Source organism: Pogoniulus pusillus, chromosome 4 (genome assembly GCF_015220805.1).
Source record: "Pogoniulus pusillus isolate bPogPus1 chromosome 4, bPogPus1.pri, whole genome shotgun sequence".
Taxonomy (NCBI): Eukaryota; Metazoa; Chordata; class Aves; order Piciformes; family Lybiidae; genus Pogoniulus; species Pogoniulus pusillus.
In genome coordinates this window covers 6,702,141-6,723,826 of record NC_087267.1, presented here as the reverse complement: position 1 = coordinate 6,723,826, position 21,686 = coordinate 6,702,141, and the positions used below count along the sequence as shown (strand labels likewise).

At 43.4% G+C, this 21,686-nt stretch overlaps 1 protein-coding gene across 3 annotated transcripts in view; it reads left to right on the top strand.

The window, feature by feature from the left end:
• Window positions 1-10,381: 10,381 nt before the first annotated feature.
• The window catches only part of ST7 (suppression of tumorigenicity 7), a 160,615-nt gene continuing 149,310 nt past the window's right edge, over window positions 10,382-21,686 (top strand). The window contains exon 1 of one of the 3 annotated variants that reach the window (XM_064142077.1): window positions 10,382-10,614. In XM_064142077.1, coding sequence (XP_063998147.1) covers window positions 10,464-10,614 — 151 coding nt within the window. In that variant the 5' untranslated portion in view covers window positions 10,382-10,463. The remainder of the gene's footprint in view (window positions 10,615-21,686) is intronic. The other 2 variants (XM_064142074.1, XM_064142075.1) reach the window with 2 other exon arrangements.

The window sequence follows — 21,686 nt, the reverse complement described above, 5'->3', positions numbered from 1 at the left end:
TCCCAGGTTTGGTAGTACATCCAGTTACAATGCAGGTCGTGTCAGTAAGATTGTAAGAGGTGCGAGAACGTGATCTATTACAGTTTTCCTGAGGAAAGAAAGGGGCCAAGTCTGTTTAGACTGAAGAGTGGGATCCTGGTGCTGCAGATCTGGGAAAGGGTCAGTTAATTCAAATCTTCATTCCAGGAACACAATTGTGATGGAGGCTTGCAGAGTACTTGCAACAGAAGTCTTCAGTGCACAGTGCCTCTGCCGCCCACCTGTCTGGGTGCACGTGCTGTTCCTGGACCTGTACCTTAAAAATGGCAAGTGTGCTTCAAGTGATGCTTGAGCTGTTTCTCCTATCCTAGCAGAGTCTGTCTTACTACAGTGAAAATTCCTGGAGATGTTATTTGTATAGCAGCTCTTTCTCCCATTGGTCTAGCTGTGCCATAGTAACTTCCATGTAATTTGGAAATTGCAAAAAGAGGGTTGGAAAAGGAAGTTAATTACAAAATTGATATTCAGATGAAGAACAGATGCTTGACAGGTTAATATCTGTGCAAGCAACTGGAGTAGAAATCTGGGCTTTCACAGCCATTAGCAGTTTTAAACTAAGTAGCAAGAAGAAAAAAGCTTCTTCCTCCTTTCATTTTACATGATGCTTGCATTATTAAGCCAGTTCTCAGATGCTATAAAATTGGTAGGCTTTGTAAGTCTTTCACTACGTTGTAAAAAGAGGAACAAAGTAGCAAAAACATGACTGGTCAAAAAACAGCTGTTAAAGAAGCCCAGGTATTCAATTGGAAGGTTTCTGAACAATAGCAATGTGGGAAACCTTAAACTCCTTGAACAGGAAAACAAAAGCTTATCTTGTTTTTTATTCTACAATGTGGCAAGGCAGAGATTTGTACACTCAGAAAGAAATTCCTAATGATAAATATTCTCCTTCCTCTCCTAAGTTCTTGTCAGGCTTCAGTGTTAACTGTATTAAGGTAGACATTACAAAAAGTGAAATTTGCCTTCATGCTCTGACTTTGGTGTCTTTTAGCTGTTGCAGCACTCTTCTTACCCTACAGCTGTAGAGCCGCCACCTTTTTTCTCACATAGCAGCAACTGCTGGGATTTAGGAGAATTTTGTCTCCATTTAGTGTTTCTTCCAATCCTCCTTTGCTGTGAGTCTGCTGCAGCTTCTGACTGGTGTGAGGCTGGAGTTCAACATGCGTGATGTGGTGAGTAGTCAGCGAAGCACAAGATTATCCCATATTAGTGACTATATTTAGTCTTGCTTCTTCTCCATCACAGCTTTCTGCTTGCAAGAGATGGAAGAAGTTTGTATAAAATACTCGTTGCTGTTGTGGCAAGTGTCATGAAAGGAACCATTAGAGAATGAATAATTATCTATCGTAGGATTTCAATACAAGGTAGTAAAAGGGGCCAGGGATATGTGCTGAGTGGTCAGACTGCAGAAATCATCTGGTGCTTGAGTACAAACACACTTTGTTCTCAACAAGCTGATGGGGGTATGTATGAAATGTACAGTGTTTCCTGGGACTGCAGTCACCCACCTTGCTCTTACGTGTATTGGTCTCAACTAACGCTGTCTAAGTAGTTGTGCAGTAAATTCAGAGCTGTATTCTTATAATAGTGAGTTATAAGCTAGCAGCAGTTATCACAGTATCACAGTATCATCAGGGTTGGAAGAGACCTCACAGATCATCAAGTCCAACCCTTTACCACAGAGCTCAAGGCTAGACCATGGCACCAAGTGCCACGTCCAACCTTGCCTTGAAGTGCCCCAGGGACGGCGACTCCACCACCTCCCCGGGCAGCCCATTCCAGTGTCCAATGACTCTCTCAGTGAAGAACTTTCTCCTCACCTCGAGCCTAAATTTCCCCTGGCGCAGCCTGAGGCTGTGTCTTCTCGTTCTGGCGCTGGCCACCTGAGAGAAGAGAGCAACCTCTTCCTGGCCACAACCACCCCTCAGGTAGGGAAAGTCATTTTACTTTGGACTTAACATCAGGAGGCAGGAGAAGAGAGTCTTCTCAGACAAGGTGGGACCTCATCACTTTACTCTGTGTTCCTCACAATTGGAGAGAGGCTGAAATAAAAAAAAGTTACCTAAAAGCATATCTATATTGTAGAAGTGACCTAGGTCTGAGTTTGGCTAGAGCACAGATTCTATTTGAGTAATGCAGAAGAAAAGCAATAGGAGCTATTCAGATTACTATTAAGAGAAGGAAGGCATTCTGTGAAATCAATGAAACTTCTTCTTGGTATGTGGTTCTTGAAACAAATGAGAGCATTCCACTTCAAGGGAAGGTATGAAGTTGGCACCAGCAATTAACACCAAGCTTTGTTTTAGGATGTAGGGCATTTCAGGTGTCTATACTAGCAGTGTAATGGTTTGAACCACATAATATGTGTATTCCCCACTATCAGAATCATGAATTTATAACTAGAGCATTTACAGCTGTGCTTTTACTTCCCTGGAAGGAGCAAGCAGGTCAGGCTGGGTTTTTTGGTCCTCGAGTAGGCAGCTGATTTTTGCCTGTTAAAGGATTCAGATGGGTATTCCTTTCCCTTTTCCTTCTGTTCTCTCTATGTACTAGTGTAACTGTTACCTTTATAGAGGAGAGTAAAACATTCCGTGTAAATCAGCTGCCTGTGTTTTGGGTTTTTTTCTCTCCCTTTATATCCTGGTGAGGAGAGAGGACATGGGAGAGAGAGTGGGGGAAGAATGGGGCAGTTAGTCCTTGGGCTAAACCATTGCAAGTGGCATTATTTCTTTCCTGGACCTATCTCCTGCCCATGCAGGGCCTGAGAGAAGCTGCAGGATTTGGCAGTTCTTGTTAACTGAACCAAAAAAGTTTTATAGACAAGGGCCGCATTCCCCAACCACCTTAGAAGTGAGAAGCACTGCCCATAGGCTTCATCATGAGTATTTACAGAGTGGATAGCTGAAGTCTTAGGCCAGGCTTACTCTGAAACATCACTTTTGCAGCTGGGCCACTTTTAGTCAAGAAATGGGCATCATTGTTTTTCCTTTTCAGAACTCTCTTCTTAAGAGATTACATCAGGGTTGTGTTACCCAGTTCTGTTTAGAGGTTATTGCACACATGTTCTCAGAACATTCCTCCTTTTTCCACAATATTGTAACCTAAGTATAATGAGGTAAACCTGGAATAGTAACTGCATCATTACTAAAATGAAAGAGAGACAGGATGGACTGGATAAAAGGATGCTCTGAGAAAGGAACTGGATGTGAAATTTGAATTCTGGGTGCAGAAGGGAGACAAATCAGCAAACTAAAGAGACTGAAGAGCAGAAAGAAGGATGTGATGAAGCTAACATGTAGGGCAGACAATTGTTCTATGGCCCAAATGTAAAGACGAGCTCATAGAGACCTTGTCTGTGGAGAGGGAAAGAAGATGGAGGCTCCATCATCTGCACGGAGAGGTTTTATCAACTATGATGGACTGGATGGATGTGAAGGGGCAGGACAAGCAGGCCCAGGAGGAAAGACTTGTTTCAGGGAAGGCCATAAGGTATTTTGGTACCTGATTTTGCAAAGGTTTAACAAGATTTGGCTCTGGAGCCAGATGTTGCTGTCATATTGCCATGGTCTAGTTGACTGGATAGGGCTGGGGGATAGGTTGGACTGGATGATCTTGGAGGTCTCTTCCAACCTGGTTGATTCTATGATTCTGTGATTCTATATGAGGCAGTTGTGTGCCATTTGCATGCTACTTTCTTCCATGGCAGATGTGCTGCTTGCTCAATCCCTATTTGCCTACAGTCAGAGCTGTTCTTATGTTTGATAATAGCTGCCAGCCTCAAGCAACAATAATTGTCTGTGAATGATTCAGCACTGTGACTGCTCAATTTCCTTCATCTGAGTTTCTGGAGATTAAGTAAAATAGAACTGTCAGTGGATTTCTGAGTTTCTACCTATACAGAAGTGGTAAAAATGCTGTATTGACAAATAGTAAGGGACAAATTAGCTACGCTCAGATAATTGCAGATTTCAGAGCATAGGAATTGAGACCTTCTCTTCTTAAAAAGGTCTGATTATTCAGTTAGTATCAATGCTCAGTAAATTTAAGACCACTGTTAATACCTTTATTTCTTAAGGGAAAAAAATACAAGATACCAAACATCTGCACCACCAAATTTATCTTCAAAAAAAAAGGGCGGGGGGGGGGGGCAAATTTGTTTGGCTTCAGTCCAAGGCATGGATGTGGGGAGCTGAACTCCTGTCCTGCTCCTCAACCTAAAGAGGGAAGGAAGAAAACAGCACTGGTTTCCTCCAGGCTTTGCACCATCTGTCTCTGCCTCCCCATTTCCCCCACTGCCTTGTTTGCCTCCTGTGATGCACAGAACATGTGTGGTTGCAGATGCCAGACTCTGACTTGCCAAGAGCTCTTTTCTGACCAGGAGCCAACCTCACAGCTCACATGATTCCTTTATGAATCCTAAGCACGTAGCACTTTGTACAAATACTGATGTGTCTCAGTCCACCACCTGATTTTTATAAAGGATCTTCATAGAATGCCTCAGTGAATGTGTGTGTCCATCTACTCCACACAAGTATCTCTGTGCTACTGAGGGATATCACCATGGGCTTTAAAAACAAAGAACTATATTTCAATGTGCTTTAGCAAATAAGTGTATTTGGTGTGCTGATAGTCACAGTGGAATTCCTGTCTCATTTTTAGGGACAAAGGAAATTTGCTAAGGAAAAGAAAAAAGCAAAAGAACACAAGGTCAGGGAGTTGGTTTGGGTTGTTTCTTTGTTTGTTTTCTTGGGTTTTTTTTCTGGTTAATATTTATTTCACAGTATCACACAGTATCCCCAAGGTTGGAAGAGACCTCATAGATCATCAAGTCCAACCCTTTACCACAGAGCTCAAGGCTAGACCATGGCACCAAGTGACACATCCAATCTTGTCTTGAACAGCTCCAGGGACGGCAACTCCACCACCTCCCCAAGCAGCCCATTTCAAACACTACCTGAAAATATTGAAGCACTGTTCCAAGTTGAACATCTTTTCTTGCCTTGTCTGTACATTAATATCTGATTCTTAACTGAGGTAGTTCTAACCCAGTTTTTGTGACTTGTCTTGCAATTACAGCAGCTTGCATATTGATTTTCTTTCCACTTTGAAGTGGTGTTTTCTCCCTCTCTTACAACTGCCCAGGCACATTCTAGATCTCTGTTTTCTGGCAGAGGGACTCTGACAGAGTTTAGAGGAATTTGCTTTCTTGTCATTGCTCCATCCTCCTCCAGCTTAAAGAGATCATGGGGAATCTGGAGATTCAGCTTCCTCAAACTGCTCCCCTGCTTTCTGAAACAATGAAACGGGCAGAACTTCATCCTTGTCTTCCCACCTTCGTACTGCTTTGAAAGTAATCCAGAAGAAAGTTTTTCGACAAGTGATGCTTAAGGCATGTGAATGTTTATTTGACCTTTCCTCATTAGTCATAGTGGCATATTTTTAAATATTCCTGTCTTCCTCTAAGCTGAAGAACGTTCCTGTAATACCATAACATCTCACTTCTACAATAGCAAACAGAAACTTCAGCCTGGACATGCTGCTTAAAAGTCTGAAGTTGCATACTTCTGAAATATCTTTGCTTAATTTATATTTTCATTAAAAGATAGTCACAGTCTGGAGAACAGAAAATATGCTAAGAAAGAATGAAAAGAAAAAAATTTAAGGGCTGTGTGCTTCAGCTGAAATCAGATTTTTTTACATGTATTTAAGCCATTTCATTGAGACTTTGGTATGTCCAAAAAGTGCTGGATAAGGGATTCCATGAACTCTGTTACAGCGCTTTCACTGGTATTGTCAGGCTCCTGCTCACTGTCACTGACTCCAGTTTAGACTGCCATCTCCAGTTCATCTCTGATACTGTTTGATATGCATCTGTTTAGTAGGTGTACTACATACATATGTGTGTAGGTGTGTATAGATACACGTGTAGATATATACATGTGCATGCATGTGTCTATATTGTTATTTAATTTGGATGTAGATTAAAAGGTGTTGGACATGGTGCTGCTTAGCTGGATTCAAATGTTAACCAGGCATCAGCTGAAGGTCAAGGGAGTGTCTGGTTGCTTAGAATATTTGAACGTTTCCCAGCACTCACAGATGTCTGGAGCTGATGTAGGTCTTGTCGGTGCCCTTTCTGAATGTCCTCAACAACTGTGCCTGGCTGTCTCCTCGCTGCCAAGAAATCTGATGCAATCTCATTTGAAAGCCAGGCTCCAATGGGATTGTACATTGTGGGTCTAGAAGAAGGTACTGATCTCTGAAATAGGCAGGCAGATGATAATTTAAAGCGTGGGTTTTTTTTTAAACAAAACAACATAACAAATGCTTTTTGAAGTACTTTGGATCTTAGTGCTTAAAAAGATCAGGCAGGCAGAATTTAAAACTAGACTGGGCCCCTCAATTCAAGAGAGATGTTGAGGTGCTGGAACATGTCCAGAGAAGGGCAACAAGGCTGGTGAAGGGCCTGGGACACAAACCCTATGAGGAGAGGCTGAGGGAGCTGGGGTTGTTTAGCCTGGAGAAGAGGAGGCTCAGGGGTGACCTCATTGCTCTCTAGAACTACCTGAAGGGACATTGTAGCCAGGTGGGGGTTGGTCTCTTCTCCCAGGCAACCAGCAATAGAACAAGGGGACACAGTCTCAAGTTGTGCTGGGAGAAGTATAGGCTGGATGTTAGGATTTTCCAGAGAGAGTGATTGGCATTGGAATGGGCTGCCCAGGGAGGTGGTGGAGGCACCATCCCTGGGGATGTTCAAGAAAAGCCTGGATGAGGCACTTAGTGCCATGGTCTAGTTGGCTGGATAGGGCTGGGTGCTAGGTTGGCCTGGATGATCTTGGAGGTCTCTTCCAACCTGGTTGATTCTATGATATTCTATGATATGATATATCATTGCAAATTCTGTATTCTGTATTCTGTCATATCTTGACTTAACAAATAAGTGCCTGGGGCCAGATGACACTTAATAAAATCCAATCTATTCACTGTACTGAACAGTTTATTGCTTTGATTTGTGAAATGCATGTTTAAGGTTTTGTATTCACGCTTGGCATTCCTTTTGAACAGAGCTGAGATAATTTGTGTGAAACAGAGGCTGAACTGTGAACTTGTCTTGAATCATAGAATTGTTTAGGTTGGAAAGATCTCCCGTTCTAAACGCTAGTCTAGCACAGCCAAGTTCATCGCAGAACCATGTCCCTAAGCTCTACATTTATGGGTCTTTTAAAATACCTCCTGGGATAGCGACTCTCACACTTCCCAGGGCAGCATGTTCCAATGCTTAACAACCCTTTTGGTGAAGATTTTTTTCCTAATGTCCAAGCTAAACTTCACCTAATGCAACTTGAGGTTGTTTCTTCTTTCCTATCACTTGCTACTTGAGAGAAGAGACTGACACCCACTTTGCTAGAGCCTCCTTTCGGGTAGGTGCAGAGATCAAGGTCTCCCCTGAGCCTCCTTTTCTGTAGGCTAAACAAGCCCAGCTCCCTCAGCCACTCCTAAGACTTGTGCTCTTGATCCTTCTGCACAGGTGCTTCTTTAATAGGGACAACAGGAATAATGATCTGTCATGAATGCACCAGCTTGTCGTGATCCAAGATACCCCAGTGGGAAATTCCTCTTCATACTTTATAATCTTTATTATCTTTATTGTTGTTGTTATTATTCCAAATGGGAAATCCATTCAAGTGTGCTACAGGGAGCTTGAAGTGTCAGACTCTGTTGGCAGCCTGGCTTTTAAATACTTTATGCTCACTGTAAAAACATTAGAGATCCAGAAATTAAATGCATAAAGTTACTGCAAGGCATTAATAACTGCTGTATTCCAGGGGAAGAAGAAGCAGAGCTTAAAGGAAGAAAGGCATAAAATGAATTACCATTTTTTAAGTGGGCACAGTTCACAGCATTTTGGTCTTCTATTAATAAAGGTGCATAAAGAAAGCATAGCTGTAGAAAGTAACACAGTCCACTATAGCCTTTCAGTAAAAAGCTGCTAACACAGTGAAAAGGAAAAGGTGTTTATAAATAAAGTGATTTTTTTTTAAGGTCCATAAACCATCTCTCTTCCATCCATAAAAGAAACTGATTCACAGTTAATTTTCAGAATAGTATTGCTTGTATTATATAACTAAAACATGTAGAGCAGTTTGTAAAAGTGAAAGAAATTGCCCAGTGGTTTGGATTTACTAAGAATACCTAAGAAGCCATGAGATGAATCTTTTGATTTATAAATTACCACACGATGGAATAATGTTGACTTCTTTCAGATGTGACTAGTGTGTTCAGTATTTCTCACCTTTATTACATGAGGCACTTAGTGCCATGGTCTAGTTGATTGGTTAGGGCTGGGTGCTAGGTTGGACTGGGTGATCTTGGAGGTCTCTTCCAACCTGGTTGATTCCATGATTCTATGAGAGAGGCCTTGAGCACAGCCCTATGAGGAGAGGCTGAGGGAGCTGGGGTTGTTTAGCCTGGAGAAGAGGAGGCTCAGGGGTGACCTCATTGCTCTCTAGAACTACCTGAAGGGACATTGTAGCCAGGTGGGGGTTGGTCTCTTCTCCCAGGCAACCAGCAATAGAACAAGAGGACACAGCCTCAAGCTACGCCAGGGGAAATTTAGGCTGGAGGTGAGGAGAAAGTTCTTCACTGAGAGAGTCATTGGCTACTGGAATGGGCTGCCCGGGGAGGTGGTGGAGTTGCTGTCCCTGGAGCTGTTCAAGGCAGGATTGGATGTGGCACTTGGTGCCATGGTCTAGCCTTGAGCTCTGTGTTAAAGGGTTGGACTTGACGATCTGTGAGGTCTCTTCCAGCCTTGGTGATACTGTGAAATATTTGAAATGTAGTTTTCTTTGGTATGTAATTAAATTCTAAGTTACCTTTTTGTAGTTAATCCATAATTCTAATTTTATAAGTTTTGTGATTAGCCAGGAAAACTTTTTCCAGTCTTACACCAAAATTCTGATACAGAGACCCCTCAGTTCCTTAATCAGAAGATCCTGTCACCATCTAATGCGCAAGCCACAGAGGGTGTTCCCCATCCAGCTCCCTCTCCTGTAGCATAGTCTGGAACAGAGAATTTGGTGCCTTTGCTTTTGTTATGAGAAGATAACAATTTAGGCAACTACAGTTTTATTTTGGTTTAATATCTTTAGGTATTGTAAACATTATGGGAAAGCTACTATGTTTTTCTCCATGACAACTTTTTCCTGGGATTGAAAGTGGCTATTGCCACTTGGAAAAATTCTCCAAGCTTTTTTTTGCTCGTTTGGCACTGCTAAAGAATTTAGTGTTTGATTCTTAAAATGCTGGAAATATCATCCTACTCAGTAGAGACTCTGGAAACAAAGGAGAGAGATCCAAACAACCTGCGATACGTGGTCGGTGAAGACTTGCTGGCTGTAGCCTGTGTAACATCCAAGACAGGTGAGATCAGTTATGTTAGTTGGCCTCTGACGTTTCGTCATTTCTGTTGACAAACCTTGTTACCTGAAGACTTAAATACTTCATCGAGAGACTCATGGGACAAACGTGTCGCCAAAAAGTGCAATTTTATGGCTAGAAGGTAGTCCTTTATCGACCCTGTTTTAATGAGACGCATCTTGTGCCACACAGTATCATGGCTAGAAGGTAGTCCTTTATCGACCCTGTTTTAATGAGACGCATCTTGTGCCACACAGTATCTTCTGGGGGTGGAGGGAAGCTTCACCGTTCAGGACTCTGCCGGGCATTGTGTACGCCGGCAACACCCCGCGTTTGCGCCCGCCGTGTTATCCTAGCAAGACGCTTACGCGAGTCGACTGCAAAAGGCCATCCTACGCGAGCCCTTTTCAGGCGTAAAGCCCTGTTGCGTGGTGAAAATACTGTCTGAAATGCTTTCGAGATCGCAAAGACGAGAAAAAGTTGCACAGCCTCCTTCCCCTCCCCAACCCCCCCCCCCCCCCCCCCCCCGCCCCGCGCTTCTCCTCAGCCTCTCGCCGTTTCCCCGCATTTCATCATGCGGCCGCTGCCAGCGCAGGGAGCGGCGTGCAGTCGGGGTGCCAAGCCCGCCCGGAGGAGGGCTGCAGCTGCCACCGCAGCACGGCCCTCACCCACCAAGCTGGGTTTGGGGACCCGTCGCAGCTGCGGAGTGTCCATTTCAGCGGCCCAGCCCTCACCCGGGGCCGTCTCCGACGACCGCGGGAAGAGCAGGCGAGTGGGCGGGGAGAAGGGCGAGTGCCCCGCGGGCCCTGGCAGCGCCGCGCTGGGCCGCGCCTGGCGGCGGGCGGTGCGTGCGGCCGGCCGGGGGGAGCCGGCTCCAGGAGGCGTGAATCATCCCACAAATGCACGCTGAGAGGTTGTGGCAGCAGAGAGCAGGGCTCGGGTTGGGTTTTTGCTCGTTGCCTTTTTTTTTTTTTTTGCCCTTTTTTTTTCTTCCCTCCTCCAAAAACATGGCTGAAGCTGGGACAGGGTTTTTGGAGCAGCTGAAGTCTTGCATCGTCTGGTCTTGGACGTATCTCTGGACGCTGTGGTTCTTCATCATGCTCTTCCTGGTCTACATCTTAAGGGTGCCCCTGAAGATCAATGACAATTTAACCACAGGTAAGGAGCGATCGTTCCCGCCGTGCTTTTCCCCCTCAGGGAGCCTCCTGGCCCCTTCCCCCGGCGGCCGCCCCCCAGGGAAAGGGAACGGGGACGGCAGGCCGCCCGCGGGGCCGCCCGGAGTGGTGGGAGGCAGCCAAGCTTCCGTGGGCATTTGCCGTCTTCGCCGCAGCTCCCTGCATACTGTTACAAGTGGGATTTTGTAAGGGGCTGGAGTGAGTAATGTTACCTTGTGGCTGACTTTTGGCTTGGTCCAGCTAGCTCAGGGAGGGCTTGAAGGAGACTTTCCTCCAGGTTCTGGGAGGCTTAAAGTAGTTGCGCTGGCTGTAGCAGGCTGTAGAAATCCCAGCGTCACCCAGAGGCTGCTTGGCGGTGTGCGGAGAGATCAGCTGCTGGTGGTTTATCACTCTCTCCCTGCTTGCTTCGCCTTCTAAAGATGCTTGGTCCTTGTGGCAGCGTTCCTGCTTCAGCCTGTTGGGACGTAAGGACTGTAGCGGCTCTAGAGAAGCTTCTCTTTGCCGTCTTTAATGCTGTGAGGAGGAAAAGAAGTCAAGATTACTTGAGGAGTATAGAGCATACTGTGGCCATGCCCTGGCTGGAGCTCGCTGTTTCCTGGAGTTGGGTTTCACACTGAGTTTCACTAAAGCAGTCAGCGTATACTGAGTTTTGACTGACAGGCGCTTTGAGAATAAGAAAAATTCCGTGTTTGATTTCCACGTAGTGGCTTTAGCTATTCATACTGGTTTTGCTGTGTAAAAGATTAATAGCAGAACGGCGGTTTCCCCCCAACAACATCATACTTGCTCTGTACTTTTGAGATGAGCTGAGAATTCCAGAGAGGCCTGAGCAGCTTGTTCAATTCGCAAGCCTAACACACGAGCAATGAAAATTAGTTTGCATCTTGTATACACCTGGTCTCAATTCATTTCCATAACAAGCTTATCTTTGATGTCGGCTGAGTAAGTATGTAAATATAGACCCATCTTCGGTTGCTGTGCAGTTCATTCATTCTGGACGCTTTCTTAGCAGCAGATGGTGTCAGGTGGCATATGTGTGTTTGAGAGATTCCAAGGGAAAACTGTATTTGTGCAAAGCCTTGGTTTCTGTGAAGGGTAAAAAAGGACAGTGGTTATTATGCTTGTGTGTGGGGAGTATACAGAATATAATTAATACTTTTTTCCCTGTACAGTTTATATTATACTCAGGCTTTTCCTTTTGTGTTTTTTAAATGAGATTAAAACATTGATCCCCTTTCTGATAAAACTCAGATATCAGCGTATTCTTCTACATGGTAATAAGTTGTAAACGTACAAGTTTGCCAGAAGATTATCACCATTGCAATGGACTTTGCTTTGACTGTTAGGACTCACAGAAGTAGCATACCACAAGGATTATACTGAACCAGCACTGCGTTAGGCAGTCTGAGCTGGGCAGTTATGTCTTTATCTTGAAATTGCTTACTTTTCCTTCCTATCTACCACGATCCTACAATTTACACACACGTACACTGGAAAGGGCTATTTGCTTTGGGGGCAGATGAGATGTAACCCATGCAACATCACTGCTGATGGCAAGCTAAATGTTATCTGAGTGCTCTTTGCTCATGTTTCTGGCCTGTCCCCATTTGATAAACCTTTGGCTAATCCAGCATAGAAGAAGAATTAAAAAAAAAAAAAAAAAAAAGGAAATTCAACATAATGCAATTTTCACTTTTTGTGTTTAGAAATTACTTCTAAACACAGTTTTGGTCAGATTTTCTCCATATACCTTTAAACAAGTTTTTTGTTTTTGTTTTACATTGCTGCATAGTGTTTAGACCAGGATGTAATTCTTGTTGCTGAATCTTAATTATTTAATGCTTGTTTTTGTTTTACATTGCTGCAGAGTGTTTAGACCACAAATCCTATGAGGAGAGGTTGAGGGAGCTGGGCCTGTTTAGCCTGGAGAAGAGGAGGCTCAGGGGTGATCTTATTACTGTCTACAACTACCTGAAAGGGCATTGTAGCCAGGTGGGGGGTGGCCTCTTCTCCCAGGCAACCAGCAATAGAACAAGGGGACACAGTCTCAAGTTGTGCCAGGGTAGGTATAGGCTGGATATTAGGAAGAAGTTCTTCACAGAGAGAGTGATCTCCCATTGGAATGGGCTGCCCAGAGAGGTGGTGGAGGCACCATCCCTGGGGGTGTTCAAGAAAAGACTGGATGGGGCACTTAGTGCCATGGTCTAGCTGATTGGCTAGGGCTGGGTGCTAGGTTGGACTGGATGATCTTGGAGGTCTCTTCCAACCTGCTTGATTCTGTGATTCTGTGTGACCAGGATGTAATTCTTGTTGCTGAATCTTAATTATTTAATGCTTATGTCCCAGGTAAACACTGCAGACCATGGTTGTCAGCAAAAATACCAGAAGGGTTTATATTATCATTTTCAGTACTGGAAAAAAATTGCAGGCACCCATTTGAGATCTAGTGAAACTCCTCTGATTTCTTGTCCTGAGTTTGACCAAACTAATCTTTGATGCGCTTTTTCATTTGAAATGTTACTCCAGCCATCTTCAGCTGAGTCATGTTGGTTTTCATTGAAATGCCCCAAAATTCGAGTTAAATGACAATCTGGTGTCTGTAAATGGGAGAGATTTTCATAGCTGTGTCTTAAGCATTGAGAAGGTTAAAAAGACTGAAGGAGTTACCCGTAAGTCCCAGAGTGAATGCTGAAAATGAGTTGTCAGGGCGGAATGGTAGGCACAATGTGGCCTTTATGCATCATCTGTTCCTAAATTGATTCATTAAAAAATTAGCACTACAATAATGTGAGACTGGTTTGGTTTGGCTTGGTTTGGTTTTCAGAGCTTTTGCAAACGAATTAAAATTAATCTGATTTGTTGTGGATTTTTTTTCTCCTAATCAGTAGGATACCGTCATTAGTTTAAGATTGCTCATAAAGTACCATAGCAACTGGCCCCAGATATGACACTAATCAAATATATCTCAGTGATGTGAAAATAAAAGTCTAAATGTTGCTGCTAAAACCTCTGTGTGATGTAAAGAACTAAGCAGGTGATTAAGAACAATGACTGGGCATTTTCCCAGAACAAGCTGGATCTGTTGGTGAGTTGAGGTCAAACAAACTGGTTTTCAGTATCACCAGATGCAAACTTAGCCAGCCAGCAGGAGAAACGCAGTTCTGCAGGTATGTACACCTCACAAAACAGTGAGTTTAAATGGTATTAAATATTTAGATCAAACACCTTAACCTGAGTCCGCAGCAGGCTGCTGTGATATGAAGGACTGTCAATGGCACGTAAGGGAGGGTGCCTGCCAGAGGGACTGGTAGTTTGTGCCGCTGTGTGCTTTTAGTTTTACATACATGATGTCAATATTTTCAAAACAAAGTTGCAAAGTTGGAGAAGATAGTGGAAAAAATATTTAAGGACTGAAGAGAAACGTCATGCTAAGGGATTTTGCCTGAGAGGTGCCTAGGTTACAGTAAGGTATTGTCTTGGGGAAGAGGTAAATGGGCTTTTACATGAAAAGAGTACTAGGAATTGATGACTGTAAGCAGAGGACAAACTCAACTTAGTCATAATGAGGCATTAATTTTTAACGACCCATGTATCAGCTGTTAAAGGAACAGAGAGTTTCCTATGTCTGAAAATCTTCAGATCAGGTGGCAAAATCTGAGTCAGTAGTGTTCACACAGCTTTCAGTTGTTTTCCAGTGATGACCTGGGCAGTGGGCTATGCTGTGGCAGCTGTCAGAGCAGTTACTGATGGTTTCACTACATAGTCCTGTGGTCACTTTTAGAGGTCAATTTTAGTAAGCATGGGACCTTTTTTCCCCTCTCTTTTGATGTTGTACAGGTAGGCATGCCCTGAGCATTTGGTAGCTTTGGGAGTGCTGTGTGTTTCACTGGCCTTCAAGATTTGAAAGTCCTCACACTTAAGGGCTTATTTCAGTATTCCCAGTGGAGTGCATTGCTGTGATAGAATCAAAGGGAAATAAAGTCTGTCAGATAAAAATATTAATCATAGAATCACAAGGTGATTTGGATTGGAAGGGGCTTTAAAGATCATTAGCGTTAAATCTGATTGTGCTGTTTCATGTTTTGGTTTTATTGTTGTTGTTGCATTTTGTTGAAGCTTAATGTGAAAATCAAATAATAAACCCCTTTATGAATAGGACTAGTTGCACTATTATACTGTACCATACCATTAGCCAGGAAGCAAGACAGACTTCATATGCCAGGCTAAAACATTAAACACAGAATAAGTAGCCGAGGAAAGAGATGTTATCATCTCATTCAAAATAATTAAAGTAAGCAGCATTTTATATAGCATGCTGCATTTTCCTCCCAAGTTGCCACTTGCATGATTTTTGAATGCTACATTAATCTGAACACACCTCTTCTAAAAATGTTAACCCCCTGCTTGTTTTTCCTGACACAACAGTTTGGCAGTCTAGTCATATCCTAAGAAGGAAAGAGTCCCAGGAACAGTTTCTGATTATTTATCCCTTTCAAAGTGGAACAGGAGGACAGATTTAATAATCAGAGCATAATGTGCAACTCGCTTGTGATGAGGCATTCACAGGAGGAAACCTTTGGGTTGCTCAGGGTAGGGAAATAAATAAAACTGATTTTCTAAAATAGTGAATAATAAATATACAGGTGTGAGCTCTGGGTTGAATCTAGCTTTGTCAGTGTCTGTAGAATATCATTAGCTTTCAGCAGGACATCCTTGCTTCAGCTGTACCAGTGCAAGGCCACACGTACAGCATGTGATGTTGTCCTGCTTGGCCCTCAAGTCAACACAGGAGAGCTGCAGGTGGAGGAGGAAGGCCACATCACTTTGGTGAGGAGATGGTGGTTGTGACAAGGTTGTGTCCTGAGAAACACAGTGCTTTTCTTCATTATGGTGTTGGGTTTTTTGTTACAATGACGTTCCTACTGAAATAGTTACCTGGGTTTCTAATTAACGTGGGATTTGTCACCACGTAATAGGCTTCTCTTGAAGCCTGAGACATTGTGCATGGTGCCAGCCATCTGGAGGGAGGAAGAAGGAGCCTGATGTGCAACAATGCTTGCAGCACTGGCCAACACCAGATTACTCACTCACAGTCAAGAGCTTGTGCATGCATGGGCAGGAGGATGGAGCAGACATGTTCAAAATGTCTTCTCTGTTTCCTGTAAAATTAGAATTAGGATAATAACATTCCCTCTTCATCCAAGAGTCTCTCTGAAGATGCAAAACAGAGAGGTTTTTAGGCAGCCAGATGCTATGGTGATCTGGTCAATCTCATATGCATTCACTGATGTGTGTATTGCACACATTGCACAGGCTTCAGTAAGTAGAACACTTGGACCACTCCCATCTCCTATTTAACCATGCAGGAAAGCTGGGTGTGATTCTATGGGCAATACTGTACGAGACGGAATCTGTCTTTCAGATTTGGGCTCTGCTGCCTTAAGGTGCTGCCTGCAGTCAAGGAATCTCAGAAAGCACAGAATCACACACAGAAATGTTCAGATTGAAGAAGACCCTCAGGATCACAAAGTCCAACCAAGAACCCTACTCTACAAGGTTCACTCCAAACCATATCCCCAGGCGTCCAAATGGCTTTTAAACACACCCAGGACTGGTGACTCAACCACCTCCCTGGGCAACCTATTCCAATCCATGACCACTCTTTCTGGGAAAAAAATGTTTCCTAATGTCCAGTCTAAACCTACCCAGTTGCAGCTTGAGGCCATGCCCTCTTGTTCTATCACTAATTACCTCTGGGACCAGCACCAACCTCTCCACAATGTCCTTTCAGGTAGTTGTAGAGAGTGATGAGGTCTCCTCTCAGCCTCCTCTACCAGCTTCATTGCCTTCCTCTGCACTCGCTCCAGCACCTCAACATCTGTCTTGCATTGAGGAGCCCAAAACTGAACATGATACTCAGGGTGCGGCCTCACCAGCACTGGTTACAAGGGGACAATCACCTCCCTGATGGAGAAGCTCATCTTATCTTTCTGATCTTCCCTTTTTTGGGTTTCCTGACCTTGCAGATCTACACTGCGCAGCAGTAGGCTGTAATGTGGGAAATAAATAACTTATCATTCCCATGATCTCAAACTGAAGTAGCAACAGAAAACATTCAGCTGTTAAGATTTCACTACTGGTCACTTTTTTATTCTGCTGATGATATTTAGCCATCTGGAGCTGTGGGTGCACAGAGCTACAGCAATAAACCAAGCTTAGGGCAGAAGGCATGGGGACTTTTCCTCCTTGAACCAGTGAGCATGGCTGCCAGTGCCTGCACGGTGTGCTCCATTGCTATAGCCACCATGCCTGTAGCAGTGTGTTTGATGAGATAATATCTTGACAGTGCAGCCAGGAGATATTGTTCCCCTTCATAAATTTAAGCTGTGGAAATTAATTCTGGGAACTGGAAAATATTAACCTGACTAAGGCCAAGACGTTTCAATCAGAATAAAAATGAGCAAACAGCTTCTTTCTTTTGGGAAGAACTCTAGGATGGTTATGTTTATGAACTTACTGGTAGCTGCTTCAAAGTCATTTGCCATCGTTGTGATCATTTCCCGGTAGGCATCTGCTGTGGGAGCTATGGAAGTGAGTGCAGTGACATGGCCATGGAAAACCTAGAGCAAAACTTTGATGCCACCATAGGAGATGGAGAAACTCTTAACTAACCCTGCAAGTGCAGGGCAGATTTTAGTTATTTTTTGTTCTACTGTGAACTTGACTGCTTAAAGATGGCCACATCTGTCAAGGTCAGCATTAATTCTGCACGTGGATTTCACAGAATCTGTTCTATGGGGATAGTTTGCTCACCGAACCCAGGTCGATTGTCTTAATTTGTGCGCTTCTCAGAATATAAATGAAGTCTTTCCTAAATACTGATCTTGTTTTTTGCAGTTCTAATGGAATTAAAATCAATAGTATTTATTTTTACTGTTCACCTCTATCTTCAGCTGCGTCATTTGCAGCACCATGAAACATTTGTAGTGGCTGCTGGTCTTCCAGACAAGGTTTGGATGTTCAAGGCTTCTTTGGTCTGACTTTTTTGAGCTCTGCAAAAATTTGGGTGTTACAAGGACATGGGCTAATATTGGAGACATTACTGTACAGGTAATTACATTACAGGTTTAAGCCATTTTAAGCAAGTGTCTAGTCAGCGTGGCTCACTTGGAAACTCTCCCTTTAATTTGTGTGGAAAAGAATATGATGTGCATGAAAATAGTGTGTTACTTTTGACAGAAGTCTTTATAGATTAAAAGATCCTTGTGGGGGGAAAAGCTCTAACAAACCTTCTTAGATCTATTTCTGATGGATGCAGCATACAATGATACTTGTTTCCTATGAATGTTGGCATTTCTTCACAAGTTTGATCTTTTTGTAGAATCATAGAATGGTCCTGGCTGGAAGAGACCTCCAAAGGTCATCTAGTCTAACCTATCCCTCAGTCAGCAGGAATGTCCACATTTGATAACACTCTCCCCATCACTCTCACTGGGGCTACTGGCTGGGCTGCATCTCTCTAACCTCACCCTCCATTTGGGCTAACCCACTTTGCTTCTTAACTTCTGGCCAAACCTCTATTCTTCCTTGGGACTGGGGTAAGGTTGAGAGGGGCAGGGGTGGTTGAGAGCCCCTCCTGGGGACTCAGGTTTCTGGGAGGGGAGTTGTGCTTCTGTATTACCTTTTACCTTGTATATTTCTGTCTATAACTGTATATACTGTGAATATCTGCTTGTATATTGTGCTAGCTGTAAATAAATAGCTTCATTCATATTTCCAGAGCCGTCTGAGTCTAGTCAGGGTGATTTCAAAAGTGTGGGGGGGTGTGGAACACCCAAACCATCACACTCACCTTGAGTGTCTCCAGGGAATGGGCCCCAACTACCTCTCTGGGTAGCCTGTTCTAGTGTTCTGCCACTTGTTCTTAACATCCAATCTAAATTTGCTCTTCTCTAGTTTTAAGCCATTGCCCCTTTTGTTATGGAGGGGTATTAATTCATTGCAAGATGATACTTTCAAAATTAGTATAGTTTATTAATTTTGATATTCAAAACTCTCACCACCCCTGACCACTAATTTTTAATAATAATGAGTTCTTTGCATTGTCATGGAAACAATATACAGAGGAATAACTACATCTAGAAATAACTTGCAAAATATATAAACATTAATAGAACTGGAAGAGAAGGTTCCTGCGGTCAGTATACCACTTGTCCACTAGGTGGCCTCATGAAGTTCCTTTCTGCTTATGGCAGAAGGCAGTGGTGAATTACAAGAGGCTTTAAGTGTTTACTCACAAAATACTATTTCTCGACTCGCAGGGCTAGCTACAGCTTCAGACAGTACCCAAATGCTTTCAGGGAAATCTGTTACTGTCTTGTCAACTGCTGAGGCTTCTGATTCTTCCCAGGCTTCCCAGGCTGGGAAAAGGAGGCAGACAATCTCTGACCTTATCTCTTGGCTCCTCTGGACGATCTGTGTATCTCCAGGACTTCCCGTCTTGGCAGGAGACTTTCAGGTGTAGGCAGGATGTCTTGTCATGTGCAGTCTTAGCATGATGTCAGCCCTATTCAGACCTACCATGACACCATTGTCCTGTCACCACAGGCTTTTGTAAACAATCTCTCTCTCCATCTTTCTTGTAGGCCACCTTAAGGTACCGGAAAGTGCTGATTAGGTCTCCTCAGAGCCTCCTCTTCTCCAGGCTGAACAAGCCCAGCTTCCTCAGCTTGTCCTCATAGCAGAGGTGCTTCAACCCCCCTGATCATTTTTGTGGCCCTTCTCTGGACCTGCTCCATCAGATCGATGTCCTTCCTATACTGGTGGCTTAATTTTGAGTCAGCATCAAACGGAGAAGACTGAGCCAAGTTTGTAACAATTGCAACGTTTTCAGGAAATAGTTCTTTAAGAAAGTGGCTTTTGTAGTGTAAAAGCTCTGAAAGATTTTCAGCCAGTATTTCAGGGGAAATGTGTAAGCCAGAGCCTTCAAAATAATACTTGATAAGATCTTGAGTGAGGTTACTGTTACACTGGCTGATATGCAAACCGTGGGTTGTGCTGCCAGCTTCTAACTGAAGTCTGATGTCCTTTATGTGCTGATGAAAGTCTTCAAAAGTGCTCCTAAAACCACATACATGTAGTAGGATTTTCCCAAAGCATCCGCTGAGTGCTCAGGTGAAGTTAACCCAAAGAAACCTAAGCCTGGTTGTTCACAAAGGTCTTAGGTCTTACTTGTTGGAGATGCCAATGATTCTAAAAAAAATAATAAAATTAGTTTTTTGTGTGTGGTTATTTTGTAAGCAAAGCAAATACAAAAATGTAAATCATATAACTTGCAGTTGTGAAAGAAGGAAGAAGTGCTAAATGATCTCTGACAAGAGAGAAATCTACTTTCCTCTGTGTCAAAGCTCTATATTAAGTGAAAGACAGATGGACATGATGCCTGCCTTGAAAGCAACACCTCGCAGAGCAATGGTGCTAGCTAAAACAGGGATTTCTGGGAGAGTGATGTGCCTGTCTTTTAAAATGGGTTCTGAAAACTGCATCATCTCAGAGAAAAACTAGACAAGGTTTAGCAAAACTACATTGATAGCTTAAGGAAACTCAAACTATTTAGTCACAGAGAAGCTACAGAAGTAACTTGCTTTAGATGTTGAATGAGGAGCAAGGGCTTTAAGTAGTTGACAGACATATAGAAAGATAGGAGTTAAACTGCAGGTATGACACTTGGCAGAATTGGGACCAAGTCATCTGTGGTGTGAAGAAGCAGCCTTGCTGTGAGATGTGCTACATGCAGTGCTCTCACTTTGAAACTAAGGATTGGGAAGTGGTTGCTGGTGCTGTAAACTGTACAGTAAGAAGTAGCCTTCAATGCAGAGGATTCAAACCTTACAAAAATGGGTGACTGCCAGCTGAATTCAGAGGAATTCACATGTGAAGTATGTTTTTAAAGGAGGCTTTTGAAGGTGTGAATTTGGACCCAACTGCTATCGCAAGCAATGCTGCGCCTGTAAAGCTTTAGCTATTGTGGTATTAAGACTGTTAGTGTGATGAGGCTTGCCAAGCTCAATGATGGGGGAACTGGGAGTGAAATCTAATGGCCTGTGATAAACAGTAGAGCTGACAAGTGAAAACATTATCATGCTGAGATTTAAAAAAAAACCCAAACCGTCACCATCTGGAAGCAATTGCTGACAGTGTGCAGGTATGTTGTGCAAACACAGAGGCTCCAATAGTCCCTGAATGTGCCAGAACTTCTGTGCATGTGCCAGACCAACATCCCCACCACGTCCAAGGTTTCTGTGTGTAGCTCTCAGTCAGTTGGCAAGCACTGTGCTTAAGGGAGGGTTGTCTTGTTGGCAAGTGGTAAAGCAACTAAAACCACTTAAGTGATGACTTATGTTGGATGACTAAGCAATTTCTTCTGGGATAAAATCTACAGAAATTAACATTGCCATCAGAAAATGTGATGGTCAGGTGCAGATTTTCTGTGAGCAGTTGCAACAAGTCAGAATCTGTATTTCTTATAGCAAGGATAGTTGGTTTTAACAAAACAATGCCCTACTCTGGGTATCTGTTAGTATCCCAAATACAGCTGAGTTATGTTGAACTTTACAAGCACAGGGAAATGAGACCCTGATCCTGCAAATCTGTAATGGCATGGTTTTATTCTGCAAGTATGGATCCAGGGGGTTATTGCAAAGTCAATATGCATGAATTCTTAACAACCAGGGCCTAAATAATTCACCAAGGTGCTGCAGGAAGCCTGTAGCCAAACTGTGAATAGAGACCCCAGTCTCTCCAGTTCAAAGGCAGTTTTCCCTCTTGTGATTTGATGGCCACATCTAAGTTTTACAATTCTTAGTTACTTTAGAAACTTATTTAGGGCATTTGTCAAAGAATTTAAGACAAAGCCTGGTTTGGTCCTTTGGCCAGACCGTGAGGATGTTCTGGGGATGTTACTCCTCTGTTGGCTTTTGTAGGAGGTGTGTGAAGGCCTCTTCCACCAGTTTTAAAATTAGCACTTTGTGGCACTGTAAGCATCTACTGAAAGAT